A 16002-nucleotide genomic window follows, 5' to 3' on the forward strand; every position below is an offset into this window, starting at 1 on the left:
TCAGCTTATTTCTTATGAGGGTAGCCGGTATAAGGTGTTGATCTTTCTTCGGTTTCATTGTAGACATGCCTTTGTCTGTTTCTCTTCAGGCTGTCACTGTAACATACAGCTGTTTATGCTGCCGGTGTTTCTTTTATGCTGATATATTGAATGAGCCATTGTCTCCCTTGGCAAACTGAATGGCTGTCTCTGTGGGTACCGGCAATTGACACATTGTAACACACTGTGGAAGCGCGTCTCGTTGTTCTGATCAACAATGTGCGTCGTCTAAATCTGCATCCTCATAACAGGTTGAGGTCGTAGGCAGTTCCCCATTATGATACCGTGTGATGTCTTGTGGTAGTTTTAGAAATGTCCTCTTATGATGGTACCCTGTATTGTTGCAAACAATTAATCACTGTACCACGCGTGTTTAGATTTATTTTTCCACATGAAGAAGCCCATGTTTTAGCGTTTTTTAAATGAACTGCCATTCCTGGATATCACACCTAGGGACCCTCTGTAAGTAAAATCAGTCCATGAATCCCTCATCATTGTGTATCGCACTGATGTCTCTCCCATGTACCTAACAGTGACCCACAAATGTCACCTATGTATTTTATGACGGTTGTGGAGAGATCCTCTATCACTCTCGTACATGTGATTGACAACATATGCGCAAGTATTTGAATGTGTGCTTGTTGCCTACAGTTTATTTGCTAACATTAGGGATAATTAGTCTATCATAAAGCTGGTGTTTTGCTTTGTTGATATCTCAAGGTTTTTGTCACTCAGATGTGATACATACATGTAGAATTGTATCACACACACACAGGTTGCCTTTGTACAGTTCCTTTTGTTTGCAGGAAACCCACATAGGAACACGTTTGATGGTTAAACAGAGTAGTGGCAATCAGGCTCATACAAGGACTTTAATTTGCTGCTGCATTGCTCATATACACATGAGGTGACAAAGAGCTGGCATTGGGGGTCACATGAAAGAGACTATTGGAGAGGGTGCAGAATGTGAGAAGGCAATATATCACGTTCACAGTGATAGATATGACGTTTGAAGATCGCACAGGGGTGGAGGGGCAGTAGGTGGTGGAAACTGAAGTTACAGTGGTAGAAACATTGACGTTAGATAAGTCAAATGTATAGGTGATGCAAAATCTGTAAATGCAAGCGATGTGATCCAGACTTTTTAAATAACATTAGAACAATAACAGCTATATTCTGTATGTCTTTGTATCATTTTCTATATGTTTTCGTATCAGCATGTGAGTAAGGGTATGCTGCTGGATATCTTCACCAACTTGTAGACCATGGGAATAACATCACAGTACACATTGTAACCCTGGTACTACACTGGGTGAGGAGGTCTAATCTCCTTTTGATGGATACCACCAATCTTCTGCTTTGGGGGAAATATATATAGGAACAGAGGAAGAAGGAGTAACATTGGGGCTAGGTGTGGAAGAATAGCGCTGCAATGACAAAGGCAAGCTGACTAGTAGTAGTAGTAGTACTAAGTCCAGACACGGGTTCTGGAGAATCTGGGTTTTTGACTATACAGTAAAGGCATGAGTCCTGTTGTGTTCCACAATGCTAGATTGGTTGGTTTTTACTTGTGGAACGTATTTCCCTTCTATCACACCTATGTAAAATCCCTGCACCAGATTAATAGCGGACAAACTACCTGGAAAGGTTCAAGTGCTACAACAAACAGTGTGGCTTAGTGTTCAATCCATGTCCAAACAGCTCAAGGTCTGGGCATTATATTCATGACATGCCCAAATACCAACAGATCTCACCAATGCTGAGTCTAGCCAATTTGCTCCTTGGCTCACATTAGTGCCAAGATTTTTTGGCCAACAGCTATTATCTTGGGAAATAATGCTCCTCGGCTTGTGATGACTATTAGAACGTACTGCCAGTGTACACAAAGCTAAAAAAGATTGATTACTGAAGAAAGGGCTGTCTCTAATTTTCAGCAGCGGGGAGGACAATATACCCAGAAAACAACCCACCAGGGGTTGTGCATAAAACATGATTTTGATCTGAAGTCTGAAAATGGTCATATGACCATAGTAATGCTCCAGTAAGCATTGCATAGATTGCTCTAGTAATAACGAGCCCATAGTCTAAAACTAGAGGGTCAGAGGCTTAGATGCAACGTAAGAAACTTTCATCTTACTGAGAGTGTGGTAGATTGGTGGAAGAGCCTCTCAGCAAAAATGGTAGAGACTAATACAGTGATTAGGGAAAACGGGCAGACTAGATGGTCCTTATCTGCCGTCAAATTCTGTGTTTCTGCAGGACCAGTTTTCAAACGTTGCACCAGAGTCACAAAAATAGTCAATTAGTCACGCCACATGTTTTCTGCTTCCTGCATGCAGTCTGCTTTCACAAACATTTGAAAAAATGGGTTGTTCTGAAGAGCTCAGGGAATTCAAGCATGGTACAGTCATAGGATGCCACCTTTGCAATAAGTCAGTTGACAATGCAATAAATTAGTGAATTTTAATCCCTGCTAGGCATGGTCAACTGTAAGTGGTATTATTGAAAATTGGAAGCATTTAGGAACAGCCGCAACTCAGCTACGAAGAGGAATGCCAGGTAACAGATCGGGCTGACGCGCACGGTGTGTAAAAGTTGGCAACTTTCTGCTGATTCTGTAGGTGAAGAGTTCCAAACTTCCACTGGCATTAATATCAGCACAAAAAAACGGTGTTGTGGGAGCTTTATAGAATGGGTTTCTATGGACGAGCAGCTGCATGCAAGCCTCACATCACCAAGTACAATGCTGAGTGTCGGATTAAATGGTGTAAGGCACACTGCCACTGGAAACGTGTTCTGTGCGTGACGAATCACGCTTCTCTGTTTGGCAGTCTGATAGGCGAGTCTGGATTTGGCAGATGCCAGGAGAACATTACTTGCCTGGCTGAATTGTGCAATCTGTAAAGTTTGGTGGAGGAGGGATAATGGTATGGGGCTGTTTTTCAGTGGCGGACGGGAACTTTGCTTTAGCAAACCAAGACATTTTGGACAATGCTATGTTTCCAACTTTGTGATTTTGTTTGGGGAAGGCCCTTTTCTATTTGAGCATGACTGTGCTCCAGAGCACAAAGCAAGATCCATAAAGACATGGTTGGATGAGTTTGGTGTGGAAGAACTTGACTGGCCCGTACAGAGCCCTGACCTCAACCCCATCAACTGGAACAGAGATTGCGAGCCAGGCCTTCTCGTCCAACATCAGTGCTTGACCTCACAAATACTCTACTGGATCAATGGGCAAAAATTTCCACAAAAACACTCCAAAATCTTGTGGAAATCCTTCCCAGAAGAGTTCAAGCTGTGTAGAATCAAAGAATTAAAGGATCAACACTCCATCAAGTCCAATTTGTGCAGTAAAACTCAAAAAATCAATATGCAATTTTTATCCAGATACAAACATCCTCTTATAGGGACAGCCATTGCTGATCAATACATCAATTAAAATGCATATTTACAATGATATTTCTTATGATACTACATGACAATAACAGGCCCATACATTAAATATTTTATTGGGCAGAAATATTTTATTGTATTACAGATTACCTTTTAGTCAAATATATAATGAAACTATATTATTTAAGAGTTAGAGGCATAATTATTACAGTGGATGACTTTGATGTATCATTATTAATTCCAATATTTGATGGTAATAGTAATTTAATGTTTGCTGAATATGTCTATAGTTATGCTAATTTGATAATAAATACTTCTACATATATATATATATATATATATATATATATATATATATATATATATAGGTTTATAGGAATAAAAATGTTATAATATAAAATATATTATAATCTCATGTGAGGCCTACGATATGCAATATATATATGGACCCATCATTTTGCTGCCAGTGAGAGCAGCCATCTACTACATCATAGCACTATCTCCTTGGCAGTTGTTAGCAATAAAAATTAACTTATTTAAACTAAAGATCACTTGTGTTTGATGTAGAAGAATTAAGACGCTACAAGCTTTTTGAGCACTGAACCATGTTGGAAACGGAGAAAAAGATTTAAGTCAAATGTAAAACAGGAAGTAGCATGTACAGGGTTATGCAGTATAACCGTTATACAAGGTAACAATATTTTGTTAACTATACAACATCTTTTTATCTACATTTATTCCTAAATTGACAAACAATTAACTAAAACTGATCACTGCAATAAAGTCATAAACATTGTGCTGCTGGTAGATCTATAACAGAAACACTGGTTGGTGTAGTAACTTGCCGGAAGTCATCCTCTTAGTATAACGCTGATGTAACATCTGCATGATCCTTGCTTTCCTTGCTTGGTCTAGGAGGGGTAAAGTCATTAAGTGTCTCTGTGGGGATATGTGCAAGATGACCATAGGCTTTCCTTATGGGTTTTTCCTGCTACTTGGAGATCCACTGTATTACGTCAGTAGATACTACACTCAGCAACCACAAGATAAGAGCGAGGTCCAATCACCAGGACGTGGCTTTATGTGGATTGAGTCACCTATGCTTAGTTCCGGTGACACTTTGGCAGAGATATCATACTTCAATTTGGAGATCTGTTTCCACCGACGTAATTTCCAGTACACCAGATACAACACAACTGGTAATGAAGTCCTTAGCCTCCTTGACATCAGGCGCTGTGCTGAGCTACTTTCCATTAGCTTGCGGGTGCTGCAGGGAAGAGGTAAAATGCTCAATCAATCATAAATTGAATCGTTCACATGAAAATTGAGCCCCGTTATCTGAGATTACTCTGTCCAATTGGCCATGATGTGCCTTATAACGATGCATGTTGAGCGAGTACAAGGTATCAAGTGCCTGCCTATATCATGCTTCTACACCAATGTGGCTTTAGTATATGCATATCAACATCTCTGACCTTCATGATTTTGGAATAATGACTCTTGGCCTTTGTACAGTATACCATCAATGCTGATTTTATCCCTGAACATCCAGTATTCACTTGCAAGCAAGGACACCTCTTCCGTTGAGTCCGGTCAACCAGCTAGAACAACAGACTTTAATGCTTGCAAACTTTCATCAATTTCTGTATGCTGTCTTATCTGGAGCAACCACTGGTCTGTGACTGGACTTTTACTCATTGATGTGCATTACCACAATACTTCCACCCTACAGGGGTGCTAAGCAGGGGGCACCATTGCTGGAGGGGAACAGTTGAAAACATGAAACTATATATCAGGGGGCGTCCAACATGCGGCCCGCGGGCCAAATGTGGCCCGTGGAACCTCGAGGTGCGGCCCGCGTGAGATCGGCAGCCAGGATCACAAGAGCCCTGCTGCTTACTTGTGGGAGGGGCTATTCTCTGCTCCAGTCCTGCTTCCTCTGTGGGGAGAACGAGGGAGGCCGCGCCCCCTGCTGAAGTCTGTGAGCGGCTTCGAGAGCTGTAGAGCAGGTAAGGGGGTGGGGAAGGTTGTGTGAATGAGTATGTCTGATTGAGGGAATGAATCTGTGAATGAATGAATTTGTGTGTGTGTGATAGCATGGATGTGTAAGTGCTGGAACCTAGGCATGATGGGACTGTGATTGCTGTTAGCAATCACACTCCTATCATGCCAAGTCAGCCAGTACATGCTGAAACCTGGCTAGCTGCCCCCCTTGTGTATTGATGCTGCCAGCAGTATGGGGTCTGCACTTACAGCCACCCTGAACCAGCACGTATTGGCTGACATGGGATGATAGGAGTGTGATTGCTAACAGCTAACAGCAATCTGCTAACAGCAATCACAGTCCCATCATGCCTAGGTTCCAGCATTCACTGGTTGCCTGGGTATAAAAAGAGTGTGTTTGCTGTTAGCAATCACACTCCTATCATGCCAAGTCATATTGTGTTACTTTTAATAAAAGTGTGGTTACACACTAAAATTGGACAAAAAATACAATGCCCAGCCAACCAGTACATGCTGGAATCTGGGTATGCCTGAGATTGCTGTTAACAATCAAAATATATAATTTTTTTGTACAATTTTGGTGTGTAACTTACTTTTATTAAAAGTGTGTGGGGGGGTCACTTTCAGTTTAGGCTAAGTGAACCCTGAATTTTCGGTTTTGGTCCAGAATTTTCATTTCAGTGCATCCCTAAAATAAATAGAACTATTTTATTTTTACTTATCCAGAATCGTGAATTTGTAGGCCCAGAAATCCCAGAAATCAGTGAGAGGAAAAGTAAAGGTTTTGTGTCTTTTACTTTATTTTAATCTGCATATTTTATTAAAGGCCATATTTTCTCTCAGTGAAAAATGAGTGCGGCCCTCGCACGTATACAATTCTGATGAAGTAGCCCACTGCAGAAACAACATGGACACCCCTGCTATATATGTTTAGCCAAGCTATGTTACTGACAAATCTATTTTAAAAGAGCTCTCTGGTTCCTATAATTTACTAAAGTAAGTTTTCCCCTGTAACTTTACTACTATGTTACATTGAATAAATAAGTGAGCCTTACAAAATCCCTTCAGAAGAATATGTATTGCCATTCATTTGCATGTATTATTTCGCTTCCGATATTAAACTGAGCCACCAGATGAGAAACATTATGGGGGCAGCCTTCGTGCTTTCTTATGTCAGACATTGTGAAGTGTGTTTAATTTGAGCTAGGCAAGCCACGCATTTCTGGGGCAGGACAAAGGATTAGTCAGGCCAGGGTTTGGTTTGGCTTTCACAGCCTGTGCATAAACTAGTGAAAGGGAATCCTATTCCGCTTTATTGATCACTGAGCACATTACCAGATGAGCTAACTTAATCCACACAACTCGATGCTCCAATGACTTGACTATCGCTAGCCTTGCCCTATGGGGACTGTGCCGGCTTGATTGTGCCTGGGAAGTGGAATACAGAGGCAATAAGCATCAATTTACTATGATGTCTTTCTTTGCATTTGAACAACCAGTACACGCTGAAATGTAAGTATTTTTAATTTATTTTATCATGTGGATTCTATTTTATATAAAGCGCTAAGAACTCTTTCTTTTCTATTGCTTGACATTTACACTATTGCATATTTATTTGTGGGGGAGTTTTTTATGCACTTTTGAAGAGTTTCTCACTATAGCAGCTTATTTAAAATGATTGGTTCTCATATTTTAGTTATTTTTAGCGCAGCCTTTTTTAACCTCTTTTAATTTGACTACTAAGCATCAACTGCTGTGAAGAAGTAACTAAACTGCTGAGCCATTCCAACCCCAATAGGTAATCTGTGAAGAATTTAATAGTTGAACTATTAGGTGGTGTATAAAATAAATGTCTTGATTTTCAAGCTTTTTTGCTACATATTTTTTTTGCCTACTGAAGTATCCTTCCTCCATTATATTTAGATTACACCTCCCCAAAATGTTCAACGGGGAGGCGAGTTCTTCAGCCAGGAATGTCATCCGCAGTTCCAGCATCAGCGGAGAGATGTATAACCTGGAAAAGGGAAATCCTGGAACCACAGATGCAGCTGGGGTTACCACAACAAAGAAGAGAAGGTCCAGTCTTGGAGCCAAGATGGTGGCCATTGTGGGACTGTCACAGTGGAGTAAGAGTACCCTGCAGTTAAACCAGCCTGGTAAGATGTATGTTCCTTGCTAGGGTAGGTCCTTTAGAATGAAACGGCCAAGTCTTTGTGTTAAGCAAAGGGTGGAAAACTAACAGGGCCAGGATTGGACTGGCCATTGCACAGTGCAATGATTAAATGCTAGATTAGGGAGAACATAATAACCACTACTGTCCTTACTTCGTTTCAATTAATGCATCATTTATTGTAGCAGAAAGGAAAATGTATTTATTGATCTACTCTCCTGTTTGCTCCAATTAAAAAGCAGTTCTCCCCCCTTGCTAATTATTATTTATCCATTTTTTTTTAATTCCATCTATCCATTTTAAACATCCCAGCTTCTCATATTTATACTTTTTTCATTCATTCCAACACATGTCTGTCATCTCCGTGAATCCATTTCACATATGCTTGACCTGATCCATGCTTTTACTTCAATGCCATTTCATCTTCTATCCCCAATTATTAAATTATGTTATCCGTTCTGGGACAATCAGGTTATAAAAAATAATTGGTCGTCTGAATTTTTTTTTTAATTAATCATAGGGTTTAGACACATATACCGGTATTTTAACCCTGCTAAGGCTCCTTCTGTAAAATGTCATCAGTGATCACAATACTGCCAGCACTAATTGAAATGATAAAAGAGTTAAAATGCACTCAGTGCTAAAAAACATAATGCCGGCAGCTAATGACCACCTCTTGTATCGATTCTGAAATCTCAACCCATTTCTCTAGAGTAATCTGCTCTATAACAGCAATCCTTTTAGCGTGACATCTGTTTAATGTGGTAATATGAAAAAGACCTTAAATGAAGATACTGATTTAGGCCAATATAGAATATAGACTACAGAAGAAATTGTGCTTATTTTGACATTCCTTAATATAAAAGATTATGTTGATGCACAAATAGTTAAATGTGCAAGATAAACATTTAAATTTATATGTGTTCACATTAAGAGTAAGACTGTTGACCGCAAATTCCTGGTTGTGCCCCCCACTCCTGTGTATTGCACACGCAAGGTGATATTGGGTTCATAATTTTCTTTCCAGTATAGTCAACATGGGATGCAATCATTGTACATTTATGAGGATAGCTGCCCTTTGCTTGATCCAGGGAAGCCCCCCAGTCACACCCTGACCTATCATATACAGGTCCTCTACCAGTCTTCTACTCACAGTATACCCTCCTGGATGGACATTACTCCCTCTACCTGGGGTACTTAGAGGTTTTTTATCACTCAATCCCACAGCAAATGAGATGGTGAAAGGGACAGCTTGATTTCATGTATCCCCAAAAGGTAACTTGCATGTTACCCAGAATCCCACTAGGGTAAGGGAGCTGGGTGGGTAGGCTGCATGTCTGGCACTGGGGTATTTTTAACTCCAATTTCCTGCCAAATAGGGTTTATGCCCCCATTAAAAATTATATTTCCAGTGCCCCACTTAACTAGGGATGATATATGGGGTTCTCGTGAAAAGTAGGCTTTGAAAATGTTCAAAGCCTCAGTTATCTAAGACTCAGACATTCCCATTAATTTGCAAGCAATTAGGGCAATTTAACCTTTAATTAATGTGAATAGATCTACTGAATAGAAAGCTAAGCAAATGATCTCTTAATATCTGAAATGGCTGATGCATTAATTTTTTATACATCCAATACAGACAAATAATTACAAGTAAAGTACATAAGTACCGAAATGTGAAGTACTTAAAACCTGGGTTATTAAGGGGACCCAGAAAACATTGCTGCAGCCCATCATCCTTTTGCTGAGAATATAACAAAAAATAAAAATGAAAAACACTTTCTATAACTACAATGGCAGTAACTGCTACTCCAGGGTTAGTAAGAGTCCTTAATAATTATACCATGAAAAGCAACACAATGAGCACGTTTAAGCAGGCAGTAATTACTGTCAGAGACTGGGGAGAGGTAACCAGTCTAAAGGGATCCTCCTGCCATCTCCTGCCTCCCATTTGTAACAAATAGTCATTACATATCTGTTTACCAGCCTGTAAACAAATGACGATTTGCAACACATTCATTCTCAAGCTGGGTGATAGGCTGGCAGAAAGCTGGCTTGGTGAAAAACATGTTTACAATTGAGGCTGAAAGTTTTCATAAACTTAGGCTAAAGACATTGACATTTTTCACAACTCCGCACATTTCTTGTTACCATACAATAGACTTGTGCATTCGGATTTGTACGAATTGCAATTTTATTGAAATTTGCATATATATATACCGACCATTCCTATGAATCCTCAAAAACGAAAAGGGACCCCTAACAAAGCTCCGACTTTGTTTAAATTCCATTGGTTAGTTCACTCCCACACTTACCTACTCTCTCATTCATGCTCCTTCACACTCTCATTTATAATCTCTCTCTCTCGCGCTCTTTCGGAATATCTCCCTACCTTCTCTGTTAACTGCTTCCGTGTCGCTGTCTCTCTGCTGCGCAGCTCAGTTTCTGATCTTGCATCTTTTAGTTCTTCTGCTTCTTTCTTCTATCTTCTTCTGCTGCTCCAAAAAGTCTTTGTTGTTTCTTCGGGGACAACGGGACAGGGACATAAACTCTCCCGTGAACTTCCGCAAAATGGCAGAGCTTCCGAGCACATCTTCTCCCCCGATTGGACTATTGGGGGAGAGAATGTGCCCGAAAGCTCCGCCATTTTGCTGAAGTTCACCGGGATGTGAAGCTTCCAGGCACACCCTGGTCAACCGATTAAGGGTAAGGGTATGTCCAGAAGCTTTGGGAAACACTGTTTCTCCATCTTCAAAAAATCCTTAAGAAAATAAAAACAATTTTAAAAGTCACTACAAACTGTAGTGATGTCACTATTTCATGGAAAGAAAATTAAGAAAATGTAAAACAAATTAAAAAAATAGGTGACATCTTGTCACCTTCCCACTACAAATATACCTTAAACCCTTTCTTAAAAAAGCAACTTTTTGCCCAAGTTCAAAAATAATATTAAACAGTGTAGTAAAGGAACATTGTGCTCCCTTATAAAATAAAATAAAAATATCATTATGTCATTATGGGGTACTATTCTACTCAGGGGATGTGGTTGAACATACATTTAGGGGGGACCTAACATGTAGAAGAAAACCTTTGTAAATTTTCCTATTTTTTTTGTTGTTGTGTTGTCTACATTTAATTCATACTAAGTGACACACAAAAAAACAGTATACAGAGAAAGCCCCATCTTTGAAAAAACAGTATATAATTCGTGTGCATACACTAAATATGGAAACGGGGATTCATGGGTAAACAAAGATATGCTAAAAATGGCAGGGAGTAAAACTCTGTGTCGCAAAGGGTGTAAGGTATCTACTCTGTTCACATCAAAGGTAATTTTAAAGCAGTTTATTACAGATAGAATTATTCAGCTTTAATTCACTATATCAGAATTTCAGTGGGTCAAAAGTTTACATATACCAAGTTGACTGTGTCTTTTAACACCCTGTAAGATTCGACAAACTGATGTAATGACTTTTTAGGATTTTCTGACTGGCCAGTTGTCATACGTGGCCTGTAGAGCCAGGGTCTTTTTTGCCCTTGATACCATAGAAAAATCCAAGCAACTCAACCAAGACCTCTGGAAACAATTGTGGACTTCCACAAGTCTGGTTTCTCCTAAGGAGCAATTTCCAAAAACTAGAGGTACCACTATAAACTGTATAATTGTGTGCAAATATAAAAGGCCTGGAACCACACAGACACTGCATCTTTCAGGAAGGAGGCACAAATGAACTCCTGGAGGTTCTACTGGAGGCGTTAGAGGCATTAGGTACCAAAGTATCTACATTCACCATTAAGAAAATCATGCATTTCCATGGCCTAAAAGGCTGTCACACCAGGAAGAAGCCGCAAACCCACTACAAGCATAAATTAAGTTTGCAGGTGATCACCAGGAAAAAAAACCTAGCCTTTTGGAGGAGTGTTCCCTGGTCAGACAAAACAAAAATTGAACTATTTGGCCATAATTATCAGCGCTATTTATGGGGGAAAAAAGGGTGAGGCTTTTAATCCAGACAACACCATCCCAACTGTGAAGCATGGGGCAGCATCATTATTTGGGGGTGTTTTGCTAGAAAAGGAACAGGTGCTTTTTAGAAAATAGGCGGTATGAGGAAAGAGGGTTTTCTAGAAATACTGAAGCAACACCTCAAGCCATCGGCTAGAAAGTTAAAACTTGGTCACAACTGGGTCTTCTAGCAGGACAATAATCTTAAGCATGCCTCCAAAGTTGTAACACAATTGCTCATAGACAACAAAGTGAAAGTATTGGAGTGGCCATCACAAAGCCCTGACCCGAATCCCAAAGAGAATTTGTGGACTAAACTGAAAAAGCGTGTCCGAGCCAGGAGGCCCTCAAGCCTGACTCGGTTACACCAGCGCTGTCAGGAATAGGCAAAATTTCCAGCTAAGTATTGCGTGAGAAGCTTGTGCAAGGCTACCTCAGGTGATTTTTAAGTTAAGCAACTAAAATGCAATGCCATATACTAACAAAGTGTATGTAAACGTTTGATCCACTAGAATTCTGATAAAGTATATTGAAGCTGAAATAATTCTCTCTATAATTGATTGTTTTAAAATGACCTCTGATGCAAACAAAGTAGATGCCTTAATTGACTTGCCATATATATATATATATATAGTAACATGAAATGTGCGGAGTTGTGAAGACTTGAGTTTGAATGTCTGAGTATATGTATACTGTGTGTTTTTGTTAGCTTTGTCCTCTATTTTTCAAGGAATCGATATTTGGTATATTGCAGGGCCATAAAAAAATGACAACCCCATCAAATTCTCATTCCTAATACACGCTGACTGGCTACTGGTCCGTGGAAATAGTCCAAAATATTTTGTGATTCCTTTGGGTGACCAGATTTTGTAGAGTAATATATCACTTCAACATTTAAGACCTCAGAGGTAACTTTTTTTTAGATGTCTGACTGATCTCCGAGGTCTTGAGAGCTTACATTACTCGTCATCCGGCTATATGAACACTGGTCCTCTAAAAACTGGTATCACAAACCCAGTTCTCACTCACTAAATCACTTGGGGAAAAGTTGCAGGAGAAATTCAGCTGCAAGGCTGGGTAGTAGCAGCACCTACTTCAACTCTTGTTTTTCCATTACTTGTTCTCTATGAACTTATCAATGCTTCTTCTTTTCCTTACATCACTATTCTTCTCACTATATTTCCCACCTTTCTCATTCTCCATATCAAATTTCCCCTAGTCATTATTCCTTCCTTTCCACCCTTATGGATTCTGTTACCAATGATAAACAGGCAGTTCTGTCTGTCTAATTTTCCTGTTGTCTACTCTGAAATAAAATCAGTTTGATGACACAGCTTCACAGGAGAGTAAGATGCGGTAGCAGTGCTGAAACCAGATCCTGGTCGAGATACTGTCTCTGTCACGTCACCCAGAAGAAGAGAGCAGATAATTATGCATTTTAAGTGATAGAATGCAGTGTGTACATTTCTTAATATGTCTTAAATACATCAGTATAAGTGATACAACTACCTTGGGGTTAACTTTGACTTCCAACAATTTAGTTCCCACAGGCCAACCAGATGTCACCTTTATGCAGAATGCTGCTTTCAGTGTGTTATGCTAATTAATTAAGAATCTTGTAAGCTAAAATCTGAATATGTCAGGTCATGTGTAGCTAGGATCTTTGTAGTTATGGCACGGTTATGAGACCATCCTGAAACAGAGTTAACTTTTCTCCTGTAGCTAAATCCTTTGACTCCTGTTAGCCCATTATTCATTTGCTAGTAAGCACTGGATTGGTTGGACTATTCTGAGTATTAACCTATTGTGGGCAGTCATATTTTGGGTCATTTGTTTCAGCTTTGCGTGTGAAATTGGGAAGCTTGTTAGGTTCTTTCTTAACTGTAAAGGAAAGGCGTACATCCTAGTCTCCCCCCTTTGTCTGCTTTCTTTGATGGGGTTGCTGATGTTATCTCCCTGTAAGATGGACCTGGACACATTTTAGACAAATGCAAATATTATGATACATAATTGTGACAACTAAGCAGAGGTTGAGCTGTCAAAAAGTGCATAAAATATGTGTAGATAGAGATGATTTTCTATAACTGCAAGTATAGAACCCACTGATTTATGCACTTCTGCCCTGTACTTTATTCAATTACATATACAGAGTAGCAGATGTGTGCAACCAGGAGTAGACTGGCTGCACATCTCTGCCTAGAATCCTTAATGTATGATGGTATGTTTGTAATTCTACATGATTTGGGTTCAGAGTGGGATTTTTGTTTGTACATATTATGTTAAGTATATTATTGTTGGCTGTAAATATAGCTTCAAACTGTTTAGCATTTTTCCATGAATCAGCTTCTGTAACAGCTTTAATATATAGCATATTAAAGTTCTTTAAATGGACACACTCTGGGATTCATAACTACACAATAGTATATATCCTCGGGCATATGTCAATATGGAATCTCTGGGATCAGTCAGTGTAAACTGCCTGTGTTTCTAACCTCTCTGCTGGGGTCTGTAGAGTGTGTCGGTGTTTTGCAACTAAACTGCAATTACCGTATTTGCTCGATTATAAGACGACCCTGATTATAAGACGACCCCCCAAAATCTGAATATTAACTTAGGAAAAAAAGAAAAAGCCTGAATATAAGACGACCCTAAAGGAAAAAAGTTTTACCAGTAAATGTTAATTCATGTAAACTATTTTTTTTAATAAAAGCTATGATTGAGAAAAATATTTTTTTTGTTTTTATTTCTTGTATTTTCCAACCTGTCCCCCAGTTACGCACATCTGCCCCCAGGCTTGCCACTCCAATATGGCACTGTGGCCCATGATATGCCTTTTAACCCTCTATATGCCACTGTGCCCCATGGTATGCCTTTTGACCCCCTATGTGCCACTCTGCCTCCAGAAATGCCTTATACCCCTATATGCCACTCTGCCTCCAGAAATGCCTTATACCCCTATATCCCATTCTGGCATTTAGGGGGTTAAAATGCATATTATGGGGCAGAGTGGCATATAGGGAGGTATAAGGCATTTCAGGAGGCAGAGTGGCATTAAGGGAGTTAAAAGGCATTGTATAGAGCACTCTGCCTCCAGAAATGCCTTATACCCCTATATGCCACTCTGGCATTTAGGGGGTTAAAATGCATATTATGGGGCAGAGTGGCATATAGGTGTATAAGGCATTTCAGGAGGCAGAGTGCTCTATTAAATGCCCCCTTAACGCCACTCCAGAAATGCCCTATGCCCCCATTTAACACACACACACACACCCTATACCCCCATTTAACTAACACACACACACACACACACACTCTCCCCTCCCCTCCCCGCAGACAACCGCAGACAACCCCCGCTGCTAGCCACACCTCCTTCCGGCTGCAGCGGACGTTGTCTACGCGGATCGCGTAGACGTCAACCCGCTGCCCCGGCAATACAGCAGGAAGCACCGGTAAGTGTGTATGATGGGGGGGGGGGGGTGAGACAGGAGGATCCAGGTCCCCTGCAGCGGTGCGGGGGATCTGGATCTTAGTCTCCTAATCAGACTCTATTTGAGGTCTGATTAGAAGACGACCCCGATTAGAAGACGAGGGGTATTTTTCAGAGCATTTGCTCTGAAAAAAACCTCGTCTTATAATCGAGCAAATACGGTAGTCAGACTGAGATTACGCAGGACTTGAAGCAGCCATCGGTTCAGTTCCTCACAATCTGTCAGCAGTTATCTGGCCAATTCAGTTACCCTACAGACAGCAACACTACAAGTGTGTTTTACTTACGTCTGCTGATGAGAAATGGCTCTAAGGCTAGAGCTAGGCTTGCCTTTTTTTCTGCATGGTAATGAAAGCATTTAACAATCCCCTGGGTCGCGGCGTATCACTAGCTTGCAAGTAAAGTTACTTAGCTTCTTAAGTACTTGCGGATTTGATGCTTGGTACCTGGGTAGCCGGAGCCAGGTCCATTACTAGGTAGCATGTGGCCTAGGGCATGTAAAAAATCTGTTGGTTCCCTTTACTCATCCAACCAATATTATTATTTACAAAATAACTATGTAAGACACATTTGCAGATTTATCTCATACTAGGTTCTGCCTAGTGCTCATGTAGGCAATGGCAATATTATCTACATATGATATATTTTTATTTATTTAACTTAAACAAATGTACATAGTAAAGGGGAAAGTATAGTGCAGTAGTCATACAAACATTACAATAGTAATACAGTAGGTATCAATACATAAGGGTAACACGGCCCCGACCTTGAAGAGTTTACACTCCAACAATACGTACCCCTACCTTCTTTGCAGCAGGATCAACCTGGTTTTGCCTAACTGGAGGATGGGTGTGTGTGTAGAGTGACTGGGCCTTGGCTGGGGAATGATATGCAGGTGGTGTT

At 40.2% G+C, this 16002-nt stretch overlaps 1 protein-coding gene across 1 annotated transcript in view; it reads left to right on the forward strand.

The window, feature by feature from the left end:
- The first annotated feature begins 7375 nt into the window (after positions 1-7375).
- The window catches only part of LOC149301087 (regulating synaptic membrane exocytosis protein 3-like), a 34108-nt gene continuing 25481 nt past the window's right edge, over positions 7376-16002 (forward strand). Inside the window, exon 1 of the mRNA XM_089484574.1 lies at positions 7376-7592. Coding sequence (XP_089340700.1) covers positions 7376-7592 — 217 coding nt within the window. The remainder of the gene's footprint in view (positions 7593-16002) is intronic.

This window comes from Sceloporus occidentalis, unplaced genomic scaffold (assembly GCF_023333645.1).
Source record: "Sceloporus occidentalis isolate IW3139 unplaced genomic scaffold, rSceOcc1.0.p SCAF_22, whole genome shotgun sequence".
Lineage (NCBI taxonomy): Eukaryota > Metazoa > Chordata > Lepidosauria > Squamata > Phrynosomatidae > Sceloporus > Sceloporus occidentalis.